This window comes from Eupeodes corollae, chromosome 2 (assembly GCF_945859685.1).
Source record: "Eupeodes corollae chromosome 2, idEupCoro1.1, whole genome shotgun sequence".
Taxonomy (NCBI): domain Eukaryota; kingdom Metazoa; phylum Arthropoda; class Insecta; order Diptera; family Syrphidae; genus Eupeodes; species Eupeodes corollae.
In genome coordinates this window covers 510,899-530,775 of record NC_079148.1, presented here as the reverse complement: position 1 = coordinate 530,775, position 19,877 = coordinate 510,899, and the positions used below count along the sequence as shown (strand labels likewise).

The 19,877-nt window shown below is 34.6% G+C and overlaps 1 protein-coding gene and 2 non-coding genes across 5 annotated transcripts in view; 1 reads left to right on the top strand and 2 right to left on the bottom strand.

Annotated features, from left to right (window-relative positions):
- Positions 1-3,897: 3,897 nt before the first annotated feature.
- Positions 3,898-19,877, bottom strand: part of LOC129948196 (LIM domain only protein 3) — an 84,430-nt gene continuing 68,450 nt past the window's right edge. For all 3 annotated transcript variants that reach the window (XM_056059076.1, XM_056059078.1, XM_056059079.1), the window contains exons 2-4: positions 9,115-9,356; positions 7,436-7,561; positions 3,898-5,193 (exon numbers count right to left, since the gene is read on the bottom strand). In XM_056059076.1, the coding sequence (XP_055915051.1) occupies positions 4,872-5,193; positions 7,436-7,561; positions 9,115-9,356 (690 nt within the window). In that variant the 3' untranslated portion in view covers positions 3,898-4,871. The remainder of the gene's footprint in view (positions 5,194-7,435; positions 7,562-9,114; positions 9,357-19,877) is intronic.
- Trnap-cgg (transfer RNA proline (anticodon CGG)) lies at positions 16,284-16,355 on the bottom strand. Its single transcript has one exon. It is a non-coding gene; the product is annotated as a tRNA-Pro (tRNA).
- Positions 16,729-16,800, top strand: Trnat-cgu (transfer RNA threonine (anticodon CGU)). The gene has a single exon. It is a non-coding gene; the product is annotated as a tRNA-Thr (tRNA).

Below are 19,877 nucleotides of genomic sequence, written 5' to 3'. Positions count from 1 at the left end.
GATTCAAAGAAAGATTTCATGCATTTTTCTGAATATTATATGTTTTTTTTTTTAAACTTTCTTATAGCTTTTAAAAAATCATCCTTTAAAATCACTAGAGAATGCCAGGAAATTGATGCGGTTTGAGCTTTTAAAATACGCACGTTTTTAATTGACAAACTAGGGGTTCTCATTTATATTTTATTACTTAGCATTCATTTTATTGAATAATTGATCGAATAAATCGATAACATTCTGATAACTAGCAGAAACGATCTTCGAGCAATTGAAGAATGAAAAAGGTTTAGAATCGGTTAAGATTGTTAGCGATTTTCATATTTATTAAAGTCAAATTTGATTACCACCGAAATGTCCGTGTGTATAAGGTTATTTAATTCAATTTCATGAAACAATTTACAATACCAATCTTCAAAATTGCCATTTTTTAGTTTTACAGTAAAATATGCCCGTGTTTATTTTACCGTTTATCCATTCGGTAGGTATACCCGAATATTATTAAGAAGACAAATATCCAAAACCCTCCTAAATTTTTTTCTTGTTGTCTTGATATGGCAGTTATACCGTTTTTGGAGCTTTCAATAAAAAATTTGATTGTTTTGCATATAAAGGAGACGTAGCAAATTTTTGGCTCTAGAATTTTTGCTGAACATTTATTTTTCCTAATTATGAAAGAGTTTTGTAAATTAAGCTAAATATACACGATTAGAAGATTTTCAAATATTGGAGGAACGTCAAAAGTTTTCAAAAAGCACCCAATTAGGTGTCAATTCACAATTTTCTATTTATATTTTAGATTCTCATCCTTCTCCTTCGGATGTGGAACTTCAACGACAGCGTATGATAACCTCATTAAATTCTGATCTCGACAGCATTGTACAATAGGGAATCAAAAACCGTGTAGAATTTAACGCTTCGAAAACTCAATGCGCTATCCATGAGCCACTTGCATCCAGGAAACTAATCAACTTTCAGTACTCGGTATGCATATCACAGATCACCTCTTATGGAATAATCATATATTCGATATTGCAAAAAATGCTGCTAGGTGCTTAGGATTTCTCCGACGGTGTAAAAAATGTTTCACCTCTTCTGATGATCTGGCTGTAATTTCTAAAGCCTTCATTCGTCCAAAACTTGAATATAACTCGCATATTTGGGCAAGTGCCCCTAAAAAAAGTTTAAGTATCTTGGACAGGATCCAAAAAAGAGCTTTGAAAATGATAGGCGATAGAACTATAACCGAAACAATTACGTCACTTGAACACCGCCGCAATGTTTCATGCCTTTCGTTGTTCTACCGATATTTTATCAACAATGTTCTATCGAATTAGCCAGTTGCACGGTAATTTCTTATTTCTTTCCATTTTCATAGCCTTATAATTCTTTCAATATCTTGTAAACTTTTGTTGTCTGCTAATTTAAAATTGGATATTGTTATTGGCAAGAACAGCATCCAATATCCAATTACTGGACAATCGTCCAATTTTTTTAAAATATAGACAAAATGGACAATTATACGAGTTCAAACGACTGCAAGAAGTCGGCTATTTTTTCTGTAACTTTCGACTGATGTAATTGCGTGTTTACATGGTCGATAGAAAATTGGTTAACATTTTGTTACAAATATTGGAAGGTCCATATATACTTTGCTTTGCCTTGAGTATTATTCTCTGGAAGTTGTTTATGTTCCTGATTTGTTAAAAATATTTTTCAAAGTTTTTTTTAGAAACAAAATTTTTCGTCAAATGAATATTAGTAAGCCTATCAAAATTGCACAGTCACACTTCTAAAGCAAATGTACGATTGACCTTTTCCTACTTTTGTTTGTTTTTTTTCGCAAGTCTTGAGCTTTATCGGGTTTAAGAATGTTTTTTTATAAACAAGAACATTTTGCAGTAATTTCTTAAGCGATTGTCATATTCATTGGAAATTGACAATCACATTTATGTATATTTTTTGGCAGCTATTTGATTGTCATTTATCAAAAATCAACTTAATGTGTCTTCCCCAAAACGTAGAGAAATGTGAAGTAGATATTTTTTGCCTGAAGTTTTTCTTGCAAAGTACGTTAAAGAAAAATACAAAATTAAGCAAAGTGAAGCGAAATTGCATGAACACAATATATGCGTTCCTTACAGCGTCCGATAGAATTTGTTTTTTTTTGAGTTACCTACATGAAGCAAACTAATTGCACGAGCAAAATCTTTAGTTTGTAAGTTTTTCTTCCATGCAAAATGTCACCATAGATTGTCACTTTGACTTCTGACTTTCTGACATTTTAAATTATGGTTTGTTTGATTTGTTTGTTTTTCACACGTTCTATATACTCAGGCGCTCTAAATTAATTCATTATCTTATAACTACTGCCTTTCGGCCTAAAAACAATTTTAATACTAAATAACAATAACTTAAACTAAAACTAAGAAAATAATCTTTATTAATATGTTTTATTTTATATAAAGCTTACCACCCTGACTGTCCCTGACCTAATCCTGAAACCTATGTAAGCCGGCCAGGACCAAACGCCCTTGACAACTTAACATCACATTCTCAATTTGAAGCTACCAAAACTGGTTCTCCTGCCTCACCCTATCTCTTTGGTCCATATCGGAAACAGTCCTACTGAACCGAAGGGACTCGGCTCCGTACAGTGCGAGGACGTCTCGTCTGTTTTACGGCATATTAGCGGAACCGCCTCCCTATCCTGTATCAGCCCTCGATTGTCTGAATAGAGGAAAGCTTCGGGTGGAATGTTGCCACTTAAACGTGCACTTTCGTACTTCTCACTATTGAGGTAGTAAGCCGCAAAAATTAAGCTGTTAGTCGACCATATCGCTCTCGCAAATTGACCCTACCAAGCTTCAGCAAGAAATTATCTATTCTGTTTATGTTGGCTGTGTTGTATAGAACCTGGTTGGAATAGTAATGTTGGTACTCCGACTCTGGTGTTCTGTGTAGTCCAAGGCAACGTCGCAGACATTGTCTCTAAAGATGGGGCAACGTTGAACCATACCGGGCACCCATAGGCAATCATCGGCCAGATAAGGGACATGTAGCAAATCACCTTCACCCTGCTCTCAGTCTCAAGACTGCTAAAAAACAACCGCTCTGTCAGCGCAAAGACTCCCCTAGCTCTGGTCAGAGCAGCACTTATATGTCTTTCGCAATACAATTACTGATCCAACCAGTTTATGTTAATTTATTTTTATTAACACGTAATTGAAGTAAATATTTTTTCAATTTCAATCAAAAGTAATTAAAATATAAATTCCTTCAATAACAATAACGTTTAATTGAAATTGAAAAAAATGCATTCCTTCTTTAACTTATCGATTTTATTTATTTGGTGCCTAAGTTGCCAATTTTGAAAAAAACCTATAAACATTTCGTAAAATATTCTTAAATTTGAAAAATTATTGTACCTAAGAAAATAAAATGTGCAATGTACTCTTCCTGAACTCTAAACACTTAAAAAGAAATGCCAAGTTTAATTCTTTAAGGGTCCCGATTTTCTAGCCAGTCATTTTCTAAATATTCTTCTAATGTTTCAAATTTTAAAAAATGTACTCATTTTGTTTACAAATGTTTATTTTTCAACTCCGAGGGGGTGGAAATTGTATTTTGATCATATGTTACAATTTCCTCGGAAGGTTACTAAACGCAATACTTACCTTTAAAAACAGTTTTTAGTTCTTAACTCCGGCACTGATGATAAATTTGTATCTTTATATGAAATAAAAGACATTACTTTGTATTAATTTTAGAATATTATTATTTATTTTATTAATTAAATTATTTTTATTTTCGATATTCATAGCATCTATGAATACAAACAATTTGAGTTTCTTTGGTTTGGATAGTCCTAGATTTTATTACTTTTTTTTGTCATATAGGCTTTCATAGTTTCCAATTTAAAAACATCAATTTACTATATGGATTCCATTCACATTGTTCCATTTAATATTTGTGTGTTCTTTTTTATAAAATTAGTATTGAATAAAATAGGTCAATATTAGTTTAATCTCGAAATGAGTATTTTTTACATACACTAAATATTTGATTTTAATGAGAATTTTTGACTCACAATCTTTTATTTTTAATTAATATTGATTATCTACATTAAAATATTTATTATGTACAATGTTTTAAAGTGTTATGTGTGATGGTGTCACAACGTACCAAAACATCTCCACTTGATTAAAGAAACAAAAAATATTTTCAAAACGAATAACAATTACAAGTTATTAATTCTTTTAGTTTAATTTATATTTATTTATTTTTGAATATTAAGATTTTTGTTTTTTTTTATATATTTGCAGCCTCGTATAGAATAACTTAAAAAATAAATAACAATTTAATTATTTACACTTAATATAAGATAATTATTATCTCCTTCTTTTTAGAGGACGATGGAATCTTGTGAACTTTATTTGTTTGTTTTTTTCTTTTATAAATCTTCAAGAATTTCACAGTTAAACTTCGGTGGGGATGACTAATACAAAATAAAATTAGTTTTTTTTTGTTGTTGTTTTTTTAATAATATTTGGCACAGACTTTTCGAAGTTTTATGAAGAATATTATCTTACCCCAACTTTAGCATTGCACATTTATCATTTTCATATACACGTAATATATACAAAATTTATTATAACAAATAATAATTTTAATTATTAATTAAAAGAAAAATTAACTACATAATTTTTAATTAGTTTATATTTTGTTGCTGGGGTCCATCGACAGTAAAATTATGTATGTATATCCTTTATTTACTGCAGTATTGACTCACGACTTCAATATCGTTCAATGGTTGGTCAATCTCTAGCATAAAATTTTCTTTGGTACCGCTTTGGCAGCCCATCGTGGGCTTTCTTTTAGCTGGACGCCCCAAGGGCACTTTTCATGTGCGATTGAGCTCCAAAGGGGCTGCCATTTGTAGGTGTTTGAGGTCCGTTGTTGTTGTTATTGTGGTCACCTGGTGTGCGAGGTCCATTTTGACTGCCAACTTGACCATTTGCTCCGCCCAATAAGCCACCACCACCTCCACCAGCCGAAGGAGAATTTTGGCCGATGGAGCTGGCGTGACGCTTCAGCATTGGATGATTAGCCATCGAAGCGAAAACTAATCGTTCTTCGTAATCGTATTCGCAAAGGATCTTATTTTCACATAAATAAAAGCGATCACCAACACAGAACCTAGAAATAAAATAAAAATATAAAATTTTATAATAAATGTATTGATTTGTATTTAATCAGACTATTTTTCAAAATTGATTTTCACCCGTACAACTGTTTTTATTTGAAATTAATAATAAATAATATAGACAGACAAGGAGAGTAGTGTAATCATAAAGTAAGAGGGATTTTTTTTCTCTACTGAGCTTCACCCGGGCGCCATTTAGTGAAAACTTTGCAATTTGCTAAAAATTATAAGTCTGTTTATTTGTATTTTAAAATAAATATTATATACAGACAGGAAGAGTAGTGAGTGCATAAAGTAAGTTGGAGATTTTTTCTAAACTGATTCCACCCGGGCGCCATTTAGTGAAAGTTTGCAATTTGCTAAAAATTATAAATGTATTCATTTCTATTTTATAGTGGATATTATGTACAGACAGGGAGAATAGGGAATACAAAAAAAGTAGTACTATTTTTCCAAACTGAGTTCCACCCGGGCGCCATTTAGTGAAAAAATTGCAATTTCACTTCCATTTATTGGAAATTATTCTCAGAAACACTAAATGTAGCTTTAATAGCTTTAAATATTTGTTGACTTCCTCTACACTCCTATACTTAGACGTGTTTCACAAGAAGAAATTTCCTGAAGCAAACGGTAACGATAAACGGATAAAAAATTCACGATTTCGAGTGTTTTATTTTTTTAATTTTGTTTGTTTCACTCTGAATTCTAACAATCGAACTCATTCCACTAGGACCGACAGGGACACTCACCGGAAATGTCCTTTTTACAAATCTGCATTTTAGAATCAGTTTATTTCACAGTCGCTGGACCCCTCCTTTAAGTTGTATAGGTAGTCGGTAGAAGGTAAGCCTTTTTGTAATTTCCGCTTCGACTCGAAATAAAAAGAGAACAAAAATAATGAACTCTTTCTCAAACCCCGCATCAAATAAGTTCAACCACGAATATCAAAAACAATGGTTTGATTTAAAATCGATTGACAGTTTGCCTTAAATAAAAAGAAACAAGTCGTAGGTAGATATTTGAATATCAACATGTGGCAGGACAATATCGGTGGTTACTCCGGGTGGGTAGGTACTTGTTCTGTGATGTAAAGAGAAAAACCGATTGTTTTCTCTTTGTTTTTATTTTTACTGTTTTTCTGATTGTGTTAAAGGAACTTTGTAACATGTGGGTTTTGGTTCCGGCGTCACATCAACGCGCCCCTATATCCTCAGAAAATTATGCAAACTTTGCCTCCACCACCGCCGCCGTTGAACAATTGGGTGGATGTATATACTGCCCAGAGCCCACATGCTGAATTAATACGACAAGAGCCGTCATCGAGACGACAGCGACAACGAACGGAATGACTGCCCTTACATTTGATACACTGGTGACTGCATGTTGATTGAAACGCTTCAATGAGTTCGAGCCAATTGAATTAATTTTTAAAAATTGATTAGCTGTGACCAGTGAATATACAGGTAGGAGTTTTTGAGCACATAACAAATAAAAATAAAAATACTACGTATACAAAAATATGTGTTTCTTATTGTCGAATGTCGATGTGATCCTGGCTAAAAGCAAATATCCAAATATATTCGTATAGAGATTGGCCTTGTCTCGAACTCTCGAAGCTCAAACTCAGCTATTCAAAAAATTGAAACACACAATGGAAAAATGGGTAACCCAACCGATTCGTTTCAATTTAAATATTTTATTTAGTTTTTATAGCGGAAAACTGCAGCAATTTGTATGAATTTGTAATGTGAATTCTTGCTGTCGGCCGGCTAGGCCTTCCTGGGAATGGCACTGGGACTGGGGCTGGAGCTGGATTCACTCACCCTCCCTGGTTCCCATTCAATTGCCAAACTGCGATATTCTCATGAGTGACATTTCAAGAATTGGATCCGAAATAAATTCAGCGATTTTTCATTAGTACACCCACGGGGTTGTTTTCAGAATTGGCTTCATAAAGCTACAAGCGGTAAAACTCTTTGGTATATATTTCGAAAACAATACAATCCAGCTTCAGTATAGTCGCCACAGTATACAATACACAAATCGAAATGGCAATAAAAAAAAGAAAAGGGTTGAATAATAAATATAAATGCAAAGCATCAGTGTAATAAAATTTAAAGGACTATTGAGGGATTATTTTATGGCAGATTAAAAAGGGATTTATTCGACTAACAGGCTGTAAAATATTATTCATTGAGTTTTATGTTTTTAAATTATTCTGTGGCTAAAACTTACCTATGATTACACTGCTGACACGCAAAACACTCGAGATGGTAGACATTCGTTCTTGCTCTCATAACCATTTCAAAAGCTGGTATAACTTTGCTGCAAGCAGCACAATAGCCCGTATTTCCAAACAATCTATATAAACAAGAAAAATAAAAAAAAAATATTTATTTAATAATCTAAGTCTTTTAAAATGTATTTTTAAAACTAACTTAATTTTAAAATTTGAAATCAATTGCAACCCGAAGCATTTTTCAATAATGTGTTCAATGATAGCTAAAACTGTCTGAAACAAATCACAATATTTTATCAAGTGAATGGATCAGCGCCCTAGCAGTACATCTTTGTATTGATGTATTTGTTTGGGGCTTGCTTATCAAATATCAATTGACCGACTTTCGTTTGGTCAAAACGTAAAGCTAACTTATTTTCTTTTTTGATCGGATAGGTAAAAATAATATCACCGTAAAAGAACGTTCGTTTGATAAAGTAATAATAGTTTTTGACGATAGTTGTCCCCATCCATTTAATTGGCCTTAATTATCAAATATCAATTGATCAATTGTCGTTTGGTCAAAAACATAAAGGGGCAGACGGATACGCTCACCATCACCGGTCCCTATCGCATTAAAAAAGGACCGTGTGGTAATTTTATAGTCGCTTTGACTAAAGCTGTTCCCTATCATATTTATAGAGAAAGGTAGAGGGAGCAGAAGTATCGACAGACTGACTATCAACAGAAACCGTAGCCCTTGGGAGTTTTTCTTTTAAGCTCACAGCTGTCAAAAATAATCTTTTTCAATGAGAGCTTGTTTTAGGCTCTAAGGCTCGTTTCAAACTAAACGGTTTTGACCGTACGGTAAAAAACCAAACGGCGAAATTTTGTTAGAGGCCCGAAGAAGAGCATATACGCTTTCATATTATACGGTCACTGCAAAATGCTGGCACCGCGCCTCTGTGTAGCAACTGTCTACTGCCACTACAGTATAGGGCAGCCGGACGGCGCGATAAGCTTAGTGGCGTGCGTGACGAATTCGTGTGGCACGGTTCGATCAGCCACTTCAAGACACGACGAAAAAGTATACTTTGCACAGAAAACCTGCATATATCTCGTTTTAACGTACGGTTAAAACCGTATAATGTGAAATTAGTCATTGATTCGGTTTATGCCGTGTAGTGTGAAACGAGCCTAAGAGCTCTGAATAGAATGACCGAGTTAATGGAGTTAAAAGCTAAGTGCGGTAGACTTCAAGTTTGTTTAGGTGGTAAGAAAGATCGGAGCATTTTTAATCAAATTCTGCTCGGAATGCTCTTAATGAGATCAGGCTCTGGTTAGTGATCTTATCTGAGCTAAGAAAGTAGAACCCCCTTATTTAATATTGAACAATTGGAAACAGATAATTAGAAATAAGAAAATAAATCATATAATCATCGAAAAGTCCCCATGCAACTTCTCACTTATATTTGATTTCTTTCTGAATGCGTTCATTTTGACATTTCGTAAAGCATGTTATGTCTGGTCTAAGTTCTAATTCTACATTGATGGATTAAAGGGTAACCAAACACATTTTGGTGCAAAAAATGGTGATTTCATTTCTAGAAAATTTTATAATTGATAAATGTTATTTTTGACGCAGCGTTAGTAAATTCATAAATCTCCAAAGGGTGTGGAATGTTATTTAACTCACCTTAAATAGTCCCTTTTGCAAAGCATTAAATTGCCTTTGGTATATAGAGTGGAGCCGACTTCACCCAGTCGGCAATCACAGCAACCACACTTCAGGCAATCTTCATGCCAAAGCATATCCAGGGCCCGCAGCAAATATCTGTCCTGGATGTGTTTGCCGCATCCGGCACAGAGTTGATTATTGTTGTTGGGATTATTAGGACCCGCAGAGGGTTCCGTTTTGGTGACGTCCATCGTCATCATCTATAAAAAGAAAAAAAAACTTCCACAATTAGCCATCATCTCTCAAGGGAGTAATTAAAAATAAGAACAAACTGCAATAAATATTGTGCAAACGGTTCCATTACCAGACGAGAGTTATTTTAATTAAAATCATTCAGCGAATATACTCGTATACAAAGTCACAAAGTCCAGAGAGGTCCTTTGGCCTTTTATTTTTCAAATAAAGAATGAACAAGTTACATAGTCACGAAAAGCTTGACTTTTTTTCTAAACCTACCCACGAATTTAACGTAGAAAAATTAAACAGGAAGATTTATATTCAAAAGGACTAAATGGCGGTTTTTCGCCAAATAAATCACAGAAAAGGAAACTTACAAGAGTGATGCTAATAAAGATCTTATAACTTGAAAAATAATTACAACCCTTTTGGAGAAAAGGGATTTAAGTGTCATCACATCTCGAGCAGATAATAAAAGAAAGAATGAGGAAATTTTCTTCAAAGTTTGATTGCGAAACGTGAGTTCGAATTTTAAATATAAACAACTTTATCTCTGAAGAAGTTTACCTTAGTTATGGAAGATGTGTTTTTGCTATTTTGGTGGTGACCACCTAAGCGTTAATGCTCTACATCACTTTGGCAATCTCAATAACGTCTACCACCCCATTCAATCCAGATTCCAGACTATGGGATCCTGGAGGATGATGTTTTTATTGCTATGAAAAGTTACGGCTATGCATTGGAAAAGTTTATACGCTCCCACATAGCTTGGATACGAAGAATACAAAGAAAAATAAAAGCTTGTAGAAGAATTGGAAAACGTTCTTGGGCACCTTTGCAGCAATAAACTTGATTCGCAATCCAATATAAAGATGCAGACATAGTGTAGAATGGGAGCATCGGAAGCAAACAAAAAAGTAAGGAATCTTTTGTTTCTATTTTCATCTGTGCAATGATTTATGAATGTTTACTAAAAGTTGTGGGAACTTTTAACGCCAAAGTTTACCCCTTTTTCGTGCGGATTTTAACCCAAAAAAAATAACAAACAAAATATTCGTCCTTATATAAGCGTTATGGAAGAGTTTTATTTTTTGTTTTTAGGAACAAAACTACCCTTCTCAAGTGTCGTCGTTCCACATGAATGCAATTGAATAGATAAACACACGAGCGTTACTGGTCATTTTTTCAATTACTTCATACAAGCAAGACATTTTTTAAACCTAACCAAATATTTTTTGAAGGAATTTGTTTTTTTTTTTTAACCCAAAATGAAATATAAAAGAATTTTTAAATTGATGCACAAAAAGCTGAAAATTCTCAGACAAAAGTAGGTTGATATATGCATACACATAGTCCAAAAAGTTTCCGCAAAGCAGCTTTCTTTTTGTTAATGTTTATTCTGAGATAAGTATTTACTATAACAATATATTGAAAATAAGGATTTTGAAAATCACAATGACAATTTTTTTAAATTTGGTAAGAAGGTGAAGGTGGAAACTACATTTCTTTAAATGTTATCACTTTGGTTTTTACATTTATTTCTTGTACTTTTTTCAAAAAGACACTCAAATTAGGCTGCTGTACGGAGACTTTTGGGACTAAGCGTATGTATTATATACTTTAAAAGAGTGGAAACATAATCAAAACAGTTTAAACATTTTTAAACTACATATATATTTCTTAAATTGTAATACTTGAAACTTTTATTAAGTGAATACTCAAATTGCAATCATAAAATGATTCAAGAAGACATGTAAATGCGGTTTTACTTCAAAATTATATGTTGGTAGCATGTACTTAAGAGCTATTTTCCCTACTCGGAGTAAATATCTTTGGCGTTAAGTAAAAAGGTCTAAAGTAAAAAAATTGGATTGAATGGATTTTTAATTGATACGTAAAACTTAAATCTAGAACAACTGCTAAATATCGTATTAATTTAGTCTTTGGACAATAAGACAGACAAATTCATACTTGTTTTGATATTAACCTCTTACGTTTATTAAGCTTGTTCGACAAGTTTCTGACTTAAGTCTTTATTGCCTAACGTCAAAGATATAAACCTAAAGATTTTGTCTTAACCATAGATTTAATTTTTCTTTATTCGCAGTTGTCATTCTGAACTCAAGATTCTCAATTTTAGAGTTTATCAACTTTAGTTTTTCTCAACATAAAAGAATTAAAAAAGTTGACTTCCTAAATTTGTATATATTGTTATATTGCATTACTTACAAATTTTAATTAAATACTAAATTTAAGGTAGAAACTCCGATTTTCATTATTAGCTTCGTTTCGTATGCATACAAAAAAGTTTTTGACGGGATTTCAAACACACAAAGAGGCTGGGATGCTACCATCACTGATAACTTCCAATCCGTATCCGTCTTTCGATTTGTCTAAGAATTAACGGTTTAAAAAGATATAATTACTTCTTTTTATTGTAAACATCCATCACCTCGAGCTCCTATGTCAATCTTAATTCGTTATTTCGAGTGGAAAGCAAAGTAATGGGAACCTAAGGCATGCAAATTTTTGTCCGCCGAATTCATCTTGTAGATGTTGCCTTTTAGAAGTATATAGCTTTGAAATGGAAAAAAAGATGTTTCAATATTTTGGTCATGAAATTTTCTTTAATTATTATAAAAACGTGGGAAATATTTTTTTAATGTTTTTTTTTTGTATTTAATTTACGTAAGGACGAAGCAAATATGAGTATATTGAATAAAAATACCAAAATTCTACTAGTTAAAATTAATGTACATCTTTTCAGCAAATTAAAAAAATTGTAATCTTTGAGTTTTAATAGAGTTGTTAGAGTTACAAAAAAAGTGGCGCAGGCATACCTTATAATGTGTTTTTATTATTTTGATAATGTACCGCCTTATTTTTGCAGAGATATTAGATGCCTCAAAGCCTTCGAGATCGTCACCAAACAGCGGTTGAAGTGTGTCACAGACTTAAGTCAGTGAGGGGGATAACTTTGAATGCTTAAACGGTGGGGTGGCGTTTAATTGAGAGTGATCTGGTTGCATACCTTGGCTCACGATACAGCACTAGCGAAAGGAATTTGCTCGCCTTAAGCAAGATTGAACCGAGGCCGACTAGGGTCCAGTTCTCTTCACTCATAATTCCAAGATTTGTTTACGCTCACCAGATTGACGTAAAAGATTGTGGAGAAGATCAGGTGGCAGATACAATTCAAAAACAGTTGTCAACGGGAAATTTCTAGGGAGGTTACGTCATATTGTGGGCAGAAATTTCCGTGCACGGAATAATTGGGCTGTGCATAGTGAAATGATTGGTGAAATCCAATTGTTACATCACCAACATTTTGGAAGAATACGTGGTTTCTTTCGCAGCATTTGTTGGCAAGAAATGTCTTGCTAATTCAAGATAATGCGAGACCTCACGTTGCCAGGTCCATAACGAACTACCTGGAAGAAGTAGAAATCGATGTGATGGCTTGGCCGAACATGATCCCGGACATGAACCCCATCGAACATATATTCGATCTGCTGTAAGGAAATGATTAGAAAGCGCCCTGCTCTTCACGAGACACTAAGTGGGCTGATATCTGGTCAAAAACATTATGCCGGGGCGATAGGGGAGACAAAAAACACTACTCAGTGAACAAAAACTCATTTATTTTATTTTGTATTCAAAATTTATTCCCATTTGTTTATTATGTAGATAATATTATTTTGCATATTTGAAATTATTGCGAAACTTCAAGGTGCGCCAATTTTTTTTTAGCACAGTGTAGCTATATTATTTTCTGTTTCTTGAAATGGTTAATAGTCTTTGTTGTCCTTTAAATATTTTGCATCGTTGTGCAAGACAAAACAGGCTACAATTAAATTTTGAACATTTATGAAAATTAAGGCGTACGCAGTTTTTTTTTTAGCACACTGTCTCCTTAAAGTGGAATTTATCAAATACTTTTTCCTATTCATCTCTTTCTTTTTAAAATGGGTCATAAGCCTGATTTCTGATTTCATAGAAATCATCTCCAAGCAAAACGAATTCTGTTGAACTTAGAGTAATTGATTCGACGGCTCTATTTATCCGTACATTTGATTTTGACCTTTCGAGCTTGGACTCAGTCTTCAGTAAGAAAAAGTAAATGCTAAAGAATTTTTAAGTTGGCATATACAAAAATTCATCCAAAACTAAAATTAGTATTTACTTAAAATACCTCAGAGCAAAAGCATTTGCTTCTGCATTTAATAAAACAGTTTTTTGACTACGGTTCACCTTCCTTTTTGTTTACCACTCCTTAACAATTCTCACTGCGACCCAAAATTTCTGGAAGAGTTCAGTAGAAACCTGGACCATCAGCCAGTGACCTGCTCTTCTAGCATTTTGGGAAAGCAAATTTAAAGTGTGCGAAAGGGTTCTATTCCAATGATCTGTGCGAGGGTTGTTCCACATATTGGCTTAACAACTCGGAAAAGGCATAGGCCGAGGGCCCATCATAAAGTACAGGGTGGGCCGTAAATAAGTGAACTTAAAAAAAATTAAAAATTGAATCATCCAAATATTGTCCATTTCGCCTACAGCACTCTTCCAATCTGACTCTGAGATTTTGGAACACTTTTGTCAAAAGTTGCGGAGTGATTAAGCGGATTTCTTCTTCAATGTTCGCTTTTAATTCAGCCGTCGTTGAAGGATTATTAGAGTACACCTTACTCTTGAGGTAGCCCCATAAAAAGAAATCCGGTGGCGTTAAGTCAGGGCTCCTGGGTGGCCAAGCAATATCACCCCTCCTCGATATCAACCTTCGAGGAAACATTTCTCTAACGACCTCCAGAGAGTCGTTACTTGTATGGCTGGTAGCGCCATCTTGCTGGAACCAGGTGTGAATAGTGTAACCACTCGATTCTTGCAGTTTTGGAGCTAAAAAATCTCTAAGCATCGAAACATAACGCTCTGAATTAACAGTAACATTACGCCCGTATCTATCTTCATAAAAATACGGCCCTATGATCCCCCACTTGGCTATTCCGGCCCAAACGGTCACTTTGGGAGAGTGTAACGGTCGTCTATGATTCAAGCGTGGATTTTCTGTTCCCCAGTATCGACAATTTTGTCGATTAACAAATCCGTTGACATGAAAATGAGCTTCGTCTGGGGAGATAATGTTATTGAAGTGAGGAAATCTCCGTAACATTTCTGTTGCGAAATTGAACCGTGAAACAAAATCGGATTCTTTCAAATCTTGGACAATCTGAATTTTGTAAGGGTATAACTTCAAATCATCCCGTAAAATGCGACGTAAAGTCGTTCTGGGTTCTTGGATCCTCGCGCACAGAAGCTTGTACGCGTTAAATTGTTTCTGCAGTCCGCCTGGAACTTGGGCGTCCTGTAGGTCGAAGTTTTTGCGTTGATCCCGTTGCCTCGAATGTTACGATCCATTTTTTGATTACATTCGTTCTTGGACACTCGGTGATGTTGCGTAATCTAAACTTTACCCGAAAAAGCCGACGAACAGTCACGTATGAGCGATTGTTTTCATAAAAGGCGCGAACGCAGAAAGCGCGCTGCTCTCCCGTGAACGGACTCATTGCGACTAAAAATTTAGATCTCGAGCTGCAAGGAGATACCATCCCCGCGAGCCTCGGTTATTTCGTTCGGGAGTTAGAGCGAGACAAAAAGTGCACTTATTAACGGCCCACCCTGTATTAACGATATAAAATCACTCTAAGATTCGTTTCACATAGCACGGTTTTGACCGTACGACAAAAAAAAACCGGACGGCGACATTTTGTTAGAGGCGCGAAGAAGAGCATATACGCTTTCATATTATACGGTCACGGAAAAATGCCGGCGCCGTACCGTGTAGCAACAGTGCACTACCACTACAGTATACGGCAGCCGGACGGCTCGATAAGCTCAGTGGCGTACGTGAGGAAATGCATGTTTTCACATCATACGATTTTATTCGTTCGAACTAAACCTGTGAAAAAGTATAATAAGCACAGAAGCTGCATATATCGTTTACCGTACGGTTAAAACCGTATAATGTGTAATTAGCCATTCATCCGGTTTATGCCGTCCGGTTTTTTCCGTACGGTCAAAACCGTGTAGTGTCAATTTTATTTAATTTTTTTTTTCACTTCGATCAATAAAATAAATGCCTAATCAAAACCTCCCCTTAGGCTGAGCTACCGTGCTGGCAATACCTTTATTGCTACCTGTGGTGAATTATTCCAACTGTTTGACACCGACTGACGTTTCTCGTAAATTGTAAACATAATTCTCGCGGCACATCGTTGGCGTGCAACTTAATTTAGTTTAATTTGAAAACAAGTAAAAAGAATTTAAGTCGCGTTCGGTCTTCGGCATTATTTGATTCGAAAATCCAACATTGTTAAAAAATATTCGTATATAATCAGTCCGTATCGGGTCGGTCGAGGGGTGGAAGAATTTGCAACAAAGTTTTATATCAACTTTGGAGTTGATATTCCAAAAAAATTATTGAAAAGCCTAAATAATACGAAAAATTGTCAGCTGTTAACTTTACTTAGCCTATAAATCGTTAAAATTGTCCATAGTAACAAATAAATAATATATTCATTTTGAGGGATATCCTCAGTGAATTTTACAATGTTATATTTTAACTTAAAAACTAAATACAAATATAAAATTAAATTTTAATAATTTTTGTATGTAAAAATTAAAAAGAAAAAAATATAAGAAAAATTATAAAAAATTAGCACTAAACTCGATACCTTGCAGACCCAATCACTTTTATAACCAGAGATGGGCTCTCTTAACGAGTGGCCCTCTAGGGGTCACACTACGTATGCATTTATTGCATGTGCAAGTAGCACATGCTCCAAGTGTAATTTGTACTTTTTTAACTGAGATTTACATTCTAATTGTTTACTTTAAACAACTCGATCAATGATCGTAATTGGTTTTGGTAAAAATACAAGTAGAGTTCTTTCCTTGGGCTCGTCCGGGAATTGAACCCGGGACCTCTCGCACCCGAAGCGAGAATCATACCCCTAGACCAACGAGCCACAACAACTACCCTAACAATCTTTCTTTTTAAGCTTATTGCTCATTTTTATTGTAACGCCGCCGATTTACTCGTACACCGTGAAAATACTAACAACAATACATGAATGCATACAAAGAAAAAACAACCCTTATCACAAAATAACAATCTCAAAATTTAAAACACCGTAAAATCCATGAATTTGCATCCCCTAACTCAAACCCAAAAGAAAAACACAAAAAGAAAGAAACTACCCCTTATCAAAAGAACATAAGAACAACATTGACACTGCACAGTCATATACTCTCTTTAAGGAAACAACAACAACAAATCAAATTTCATGCACCAAAGTTACAAGACAGTTAAATGAGAACTTGGACAACGGCATTTATCGAGCCCCTTTAGCTCAGTGGTAGAGCACTGGTCTCGTAAACCAGGGGTCGTGAGTTCAAACCTCACAGGGGGCAACGAGCGAAAATCTTTTTTTATTTTATTTTTTAACTCCAAAACAACTTTGCACAACTTTTCAACTCCAGAAAATAGTGTAAACGAAATGGTGTAGTCAAGTCAAGTCAGTCGTCATACTGCATTATTTTTGATTTTTCGAAACGCAACGTTCGGGCGTCGCAATTCCATGAAGTCCTGGTTCCAACAAAAGAGCATCCGCATCCAAACGAAAGTAATATGCAGTCAAAGTTTATAAAGCCTTGCCATATCGTCATCGTTCATCGTGGACGTCGTCGTCAGTGTTATAGTTGTTGCATTCTAGATGCTATCGACTTCGGCACTAGTTTAACGCCATATAACTAGTAACTTACGATACTATATTCAGCTGTGCGCTTTATGAATATGAAAAACCGTCCATGAGAAATACCTTCGGCCTTTTGAGGCAGAAAACTTGCTTGCAATCGAACGCACCATCACTGTGTACTATACAGTGGATGAATTGTATATGGGGATTGGGGAGGCTCTCAATCTCTTCTCTGGGCAAATCGACTTTGGCTTTGGCTTCCATTTGGAAGCATGCAATGTGCATTCTGAGGCTAACTGGTGTGCATACTTACTTCATGACGGGAAAGGATACTTCGCATTCCGCGGATACTTTCCCAAAAAATTTGGTTTGGTTTTATTTCTTTTCTGATTGTGCCCCACAAATGGATGATATATTCGCAGCAGTTTTATCTGCATTTATACGTCATGTCGGCGGCGCGGCAGCAGGCATAGCATCGGCGACGGCCGGCGACGGCGGCATCATTCGAAATATTAGCTTTTGGAAGTGTTTTAATTGCTGTCTGTGCGCTATGTGATCGCTATCGTGACTACATGGGGATATTTATCCAAACTAATAGACCAAAAATAGAAAGACTACTGCATTGTTTCTTAGAGAATAAAATATTCAACTGAAATCTCAAAAGGGTTCGAATGAAATTTAATACAGATGTGCCTGAATCTCTTTCCAATTTCAATCATTTTCCAAAACAGTTGCAATGAAAAATAGAACTTAACAGTCATTAATTTCGTGATTTCAAGTTGGTTACACTGATATTTTACACCTGTCAACAAAAACTGATTATTTCAGGAAGGACTACTGCATTGTTTCTTAAAGAATAAAATATCCATCGAAAATTCCAAAAGGATTCAAATGAAGTTCAATAGAGAAGTGTTTGAATCTTTTGCTAATTAATAAGTCAATTTCCAAAACAGTTTCAATACAAGAAATAGAACAAAACAGTCATTAATTTTGTGGCTTCAAGTTGATTGCACTGGCATTTGACATCTGTCAACATTAGATGTCATTTGAAGTTTCATGATTTGAATAATCAAACAACAAAAACTGATTATTTCGGACAGTTTTAATACAAAAACGAAAGGGTGCTTAGTTTTGTGGTTACAAGTTGACAGCTCTTGAATTGCTATTAAAATTATTGATTGTCATAATATCAGTTGAATGCTTGTCCTTTACGAAAACGGATCGCTCAACAATTGGACCACAAAAACTGTTTTTTCGGACCATTTAAAAAAAACTGAAGATTTACATCTGTCAAACTCAGTTGTCATTTTAAGTTTCATAACATTAGTTAAATTTTTGGCCTTTACGATAATAGATCGGTTATCGATTGGACTACAAAACTGTTTATTTCAAGAAATTTTTATAAAAAATAACTTAATAGTCATTCATTTTATGATTTTAGGCAATTAACATCTGTCAAACTCATCTGTCAATTAAAGTGTCATAGCATTAGTTGAATGTTTGCCCAATACAACAATTGATCGCCGAACAAACAAACAGGAATAAATTATTTCGGATAACAATGAACTAGTTGGTCATTCATTTGGTGTTATCAAGTTGGTCATACTGACATTTCCCACATTATATCTGTCATATGACATTATTTCAATGTTTGCTGTTTACGATAATGTATTTCTTATCAATCAAATACCAAAAGCTGATTATTTCTAAAATTTTTAATGGAAATAAAAAACAAAGTTTCTTGGTTCGAACTGATGCAGCTGTGGTATTTGACACCTGTCAAACTCATCTTTTATTTTATTAGTTGAATTTGTTCATTCGCAAGTAGTTACTTTTCGTACATTACGCGGTAAATAAAATATCAAAAAACAGATCATTGATAAAAAATTGTAACTCATTTTTAACTCACCGATTTTTTAAATCTTAAGAATAATCCAAAACTTAAAAAATTAGAGAATGCTGCCATCGATCTTGGGTTCGTTCTGCCACGTTATCCAATTGACATTTTCAATTTCAATGATCAAATTTGGCCACTGAAATTGGTAAAATACTCCTCTATTTACATTGTACATAAATTCCACAGCTCATCTGTTCACATGGTTTTATTTACATTGCTCAAACAATTTTATTTCAACAAACAAAATCGAAAAACAAAAAAAACAAAAACAAAAACAACAAGCCCGCACAGTGCAATGAACTGGATGTGGTGCAATGGACATATTAAACACATTTATGGGCGAACATTAAACATTAAACATTAAACAGAAAAAGATGTCACCATTTGCCGCATTTATACGCCACTTGAGCTACTATTTGCTAATTTAGCTACGACCAGGCCAAGACCAAGAACTTCTATCCAACTTCATCGTCGCATTCTCGTCTTCATCATCATCATCATCATAACTATGTTTGTTAGCACTTCAATTTAAAGTACACATATACGAGACGAGTGGAGTCGGAGTGTATAGTGTGCCATAAGTCAAGTCAAGTCAAGTCAAGTCAAGTCAAGTCAAGTCAAGCAAAGCCAAGAAGCTTGAACTAACGACTTAGGAGTACCTTACCTACAGAGCAGTGTTGCAAAAGACGAAACAAACAAGTATTCAATGGTAATGGAGAGATAACCAGTAGCATCAAGGCCCGGACTGGGCTGAACTGGACATCATCATAGTGGACACACAACATATAGAATGTGCTAATTACTTTACGACGACGACGGAATGCTAGCGTAGCGATGAAACGTTGTTCGTTGTTCCATCATCGTCTCATGTCTCATCGTCTCAAAGACAAATTCAT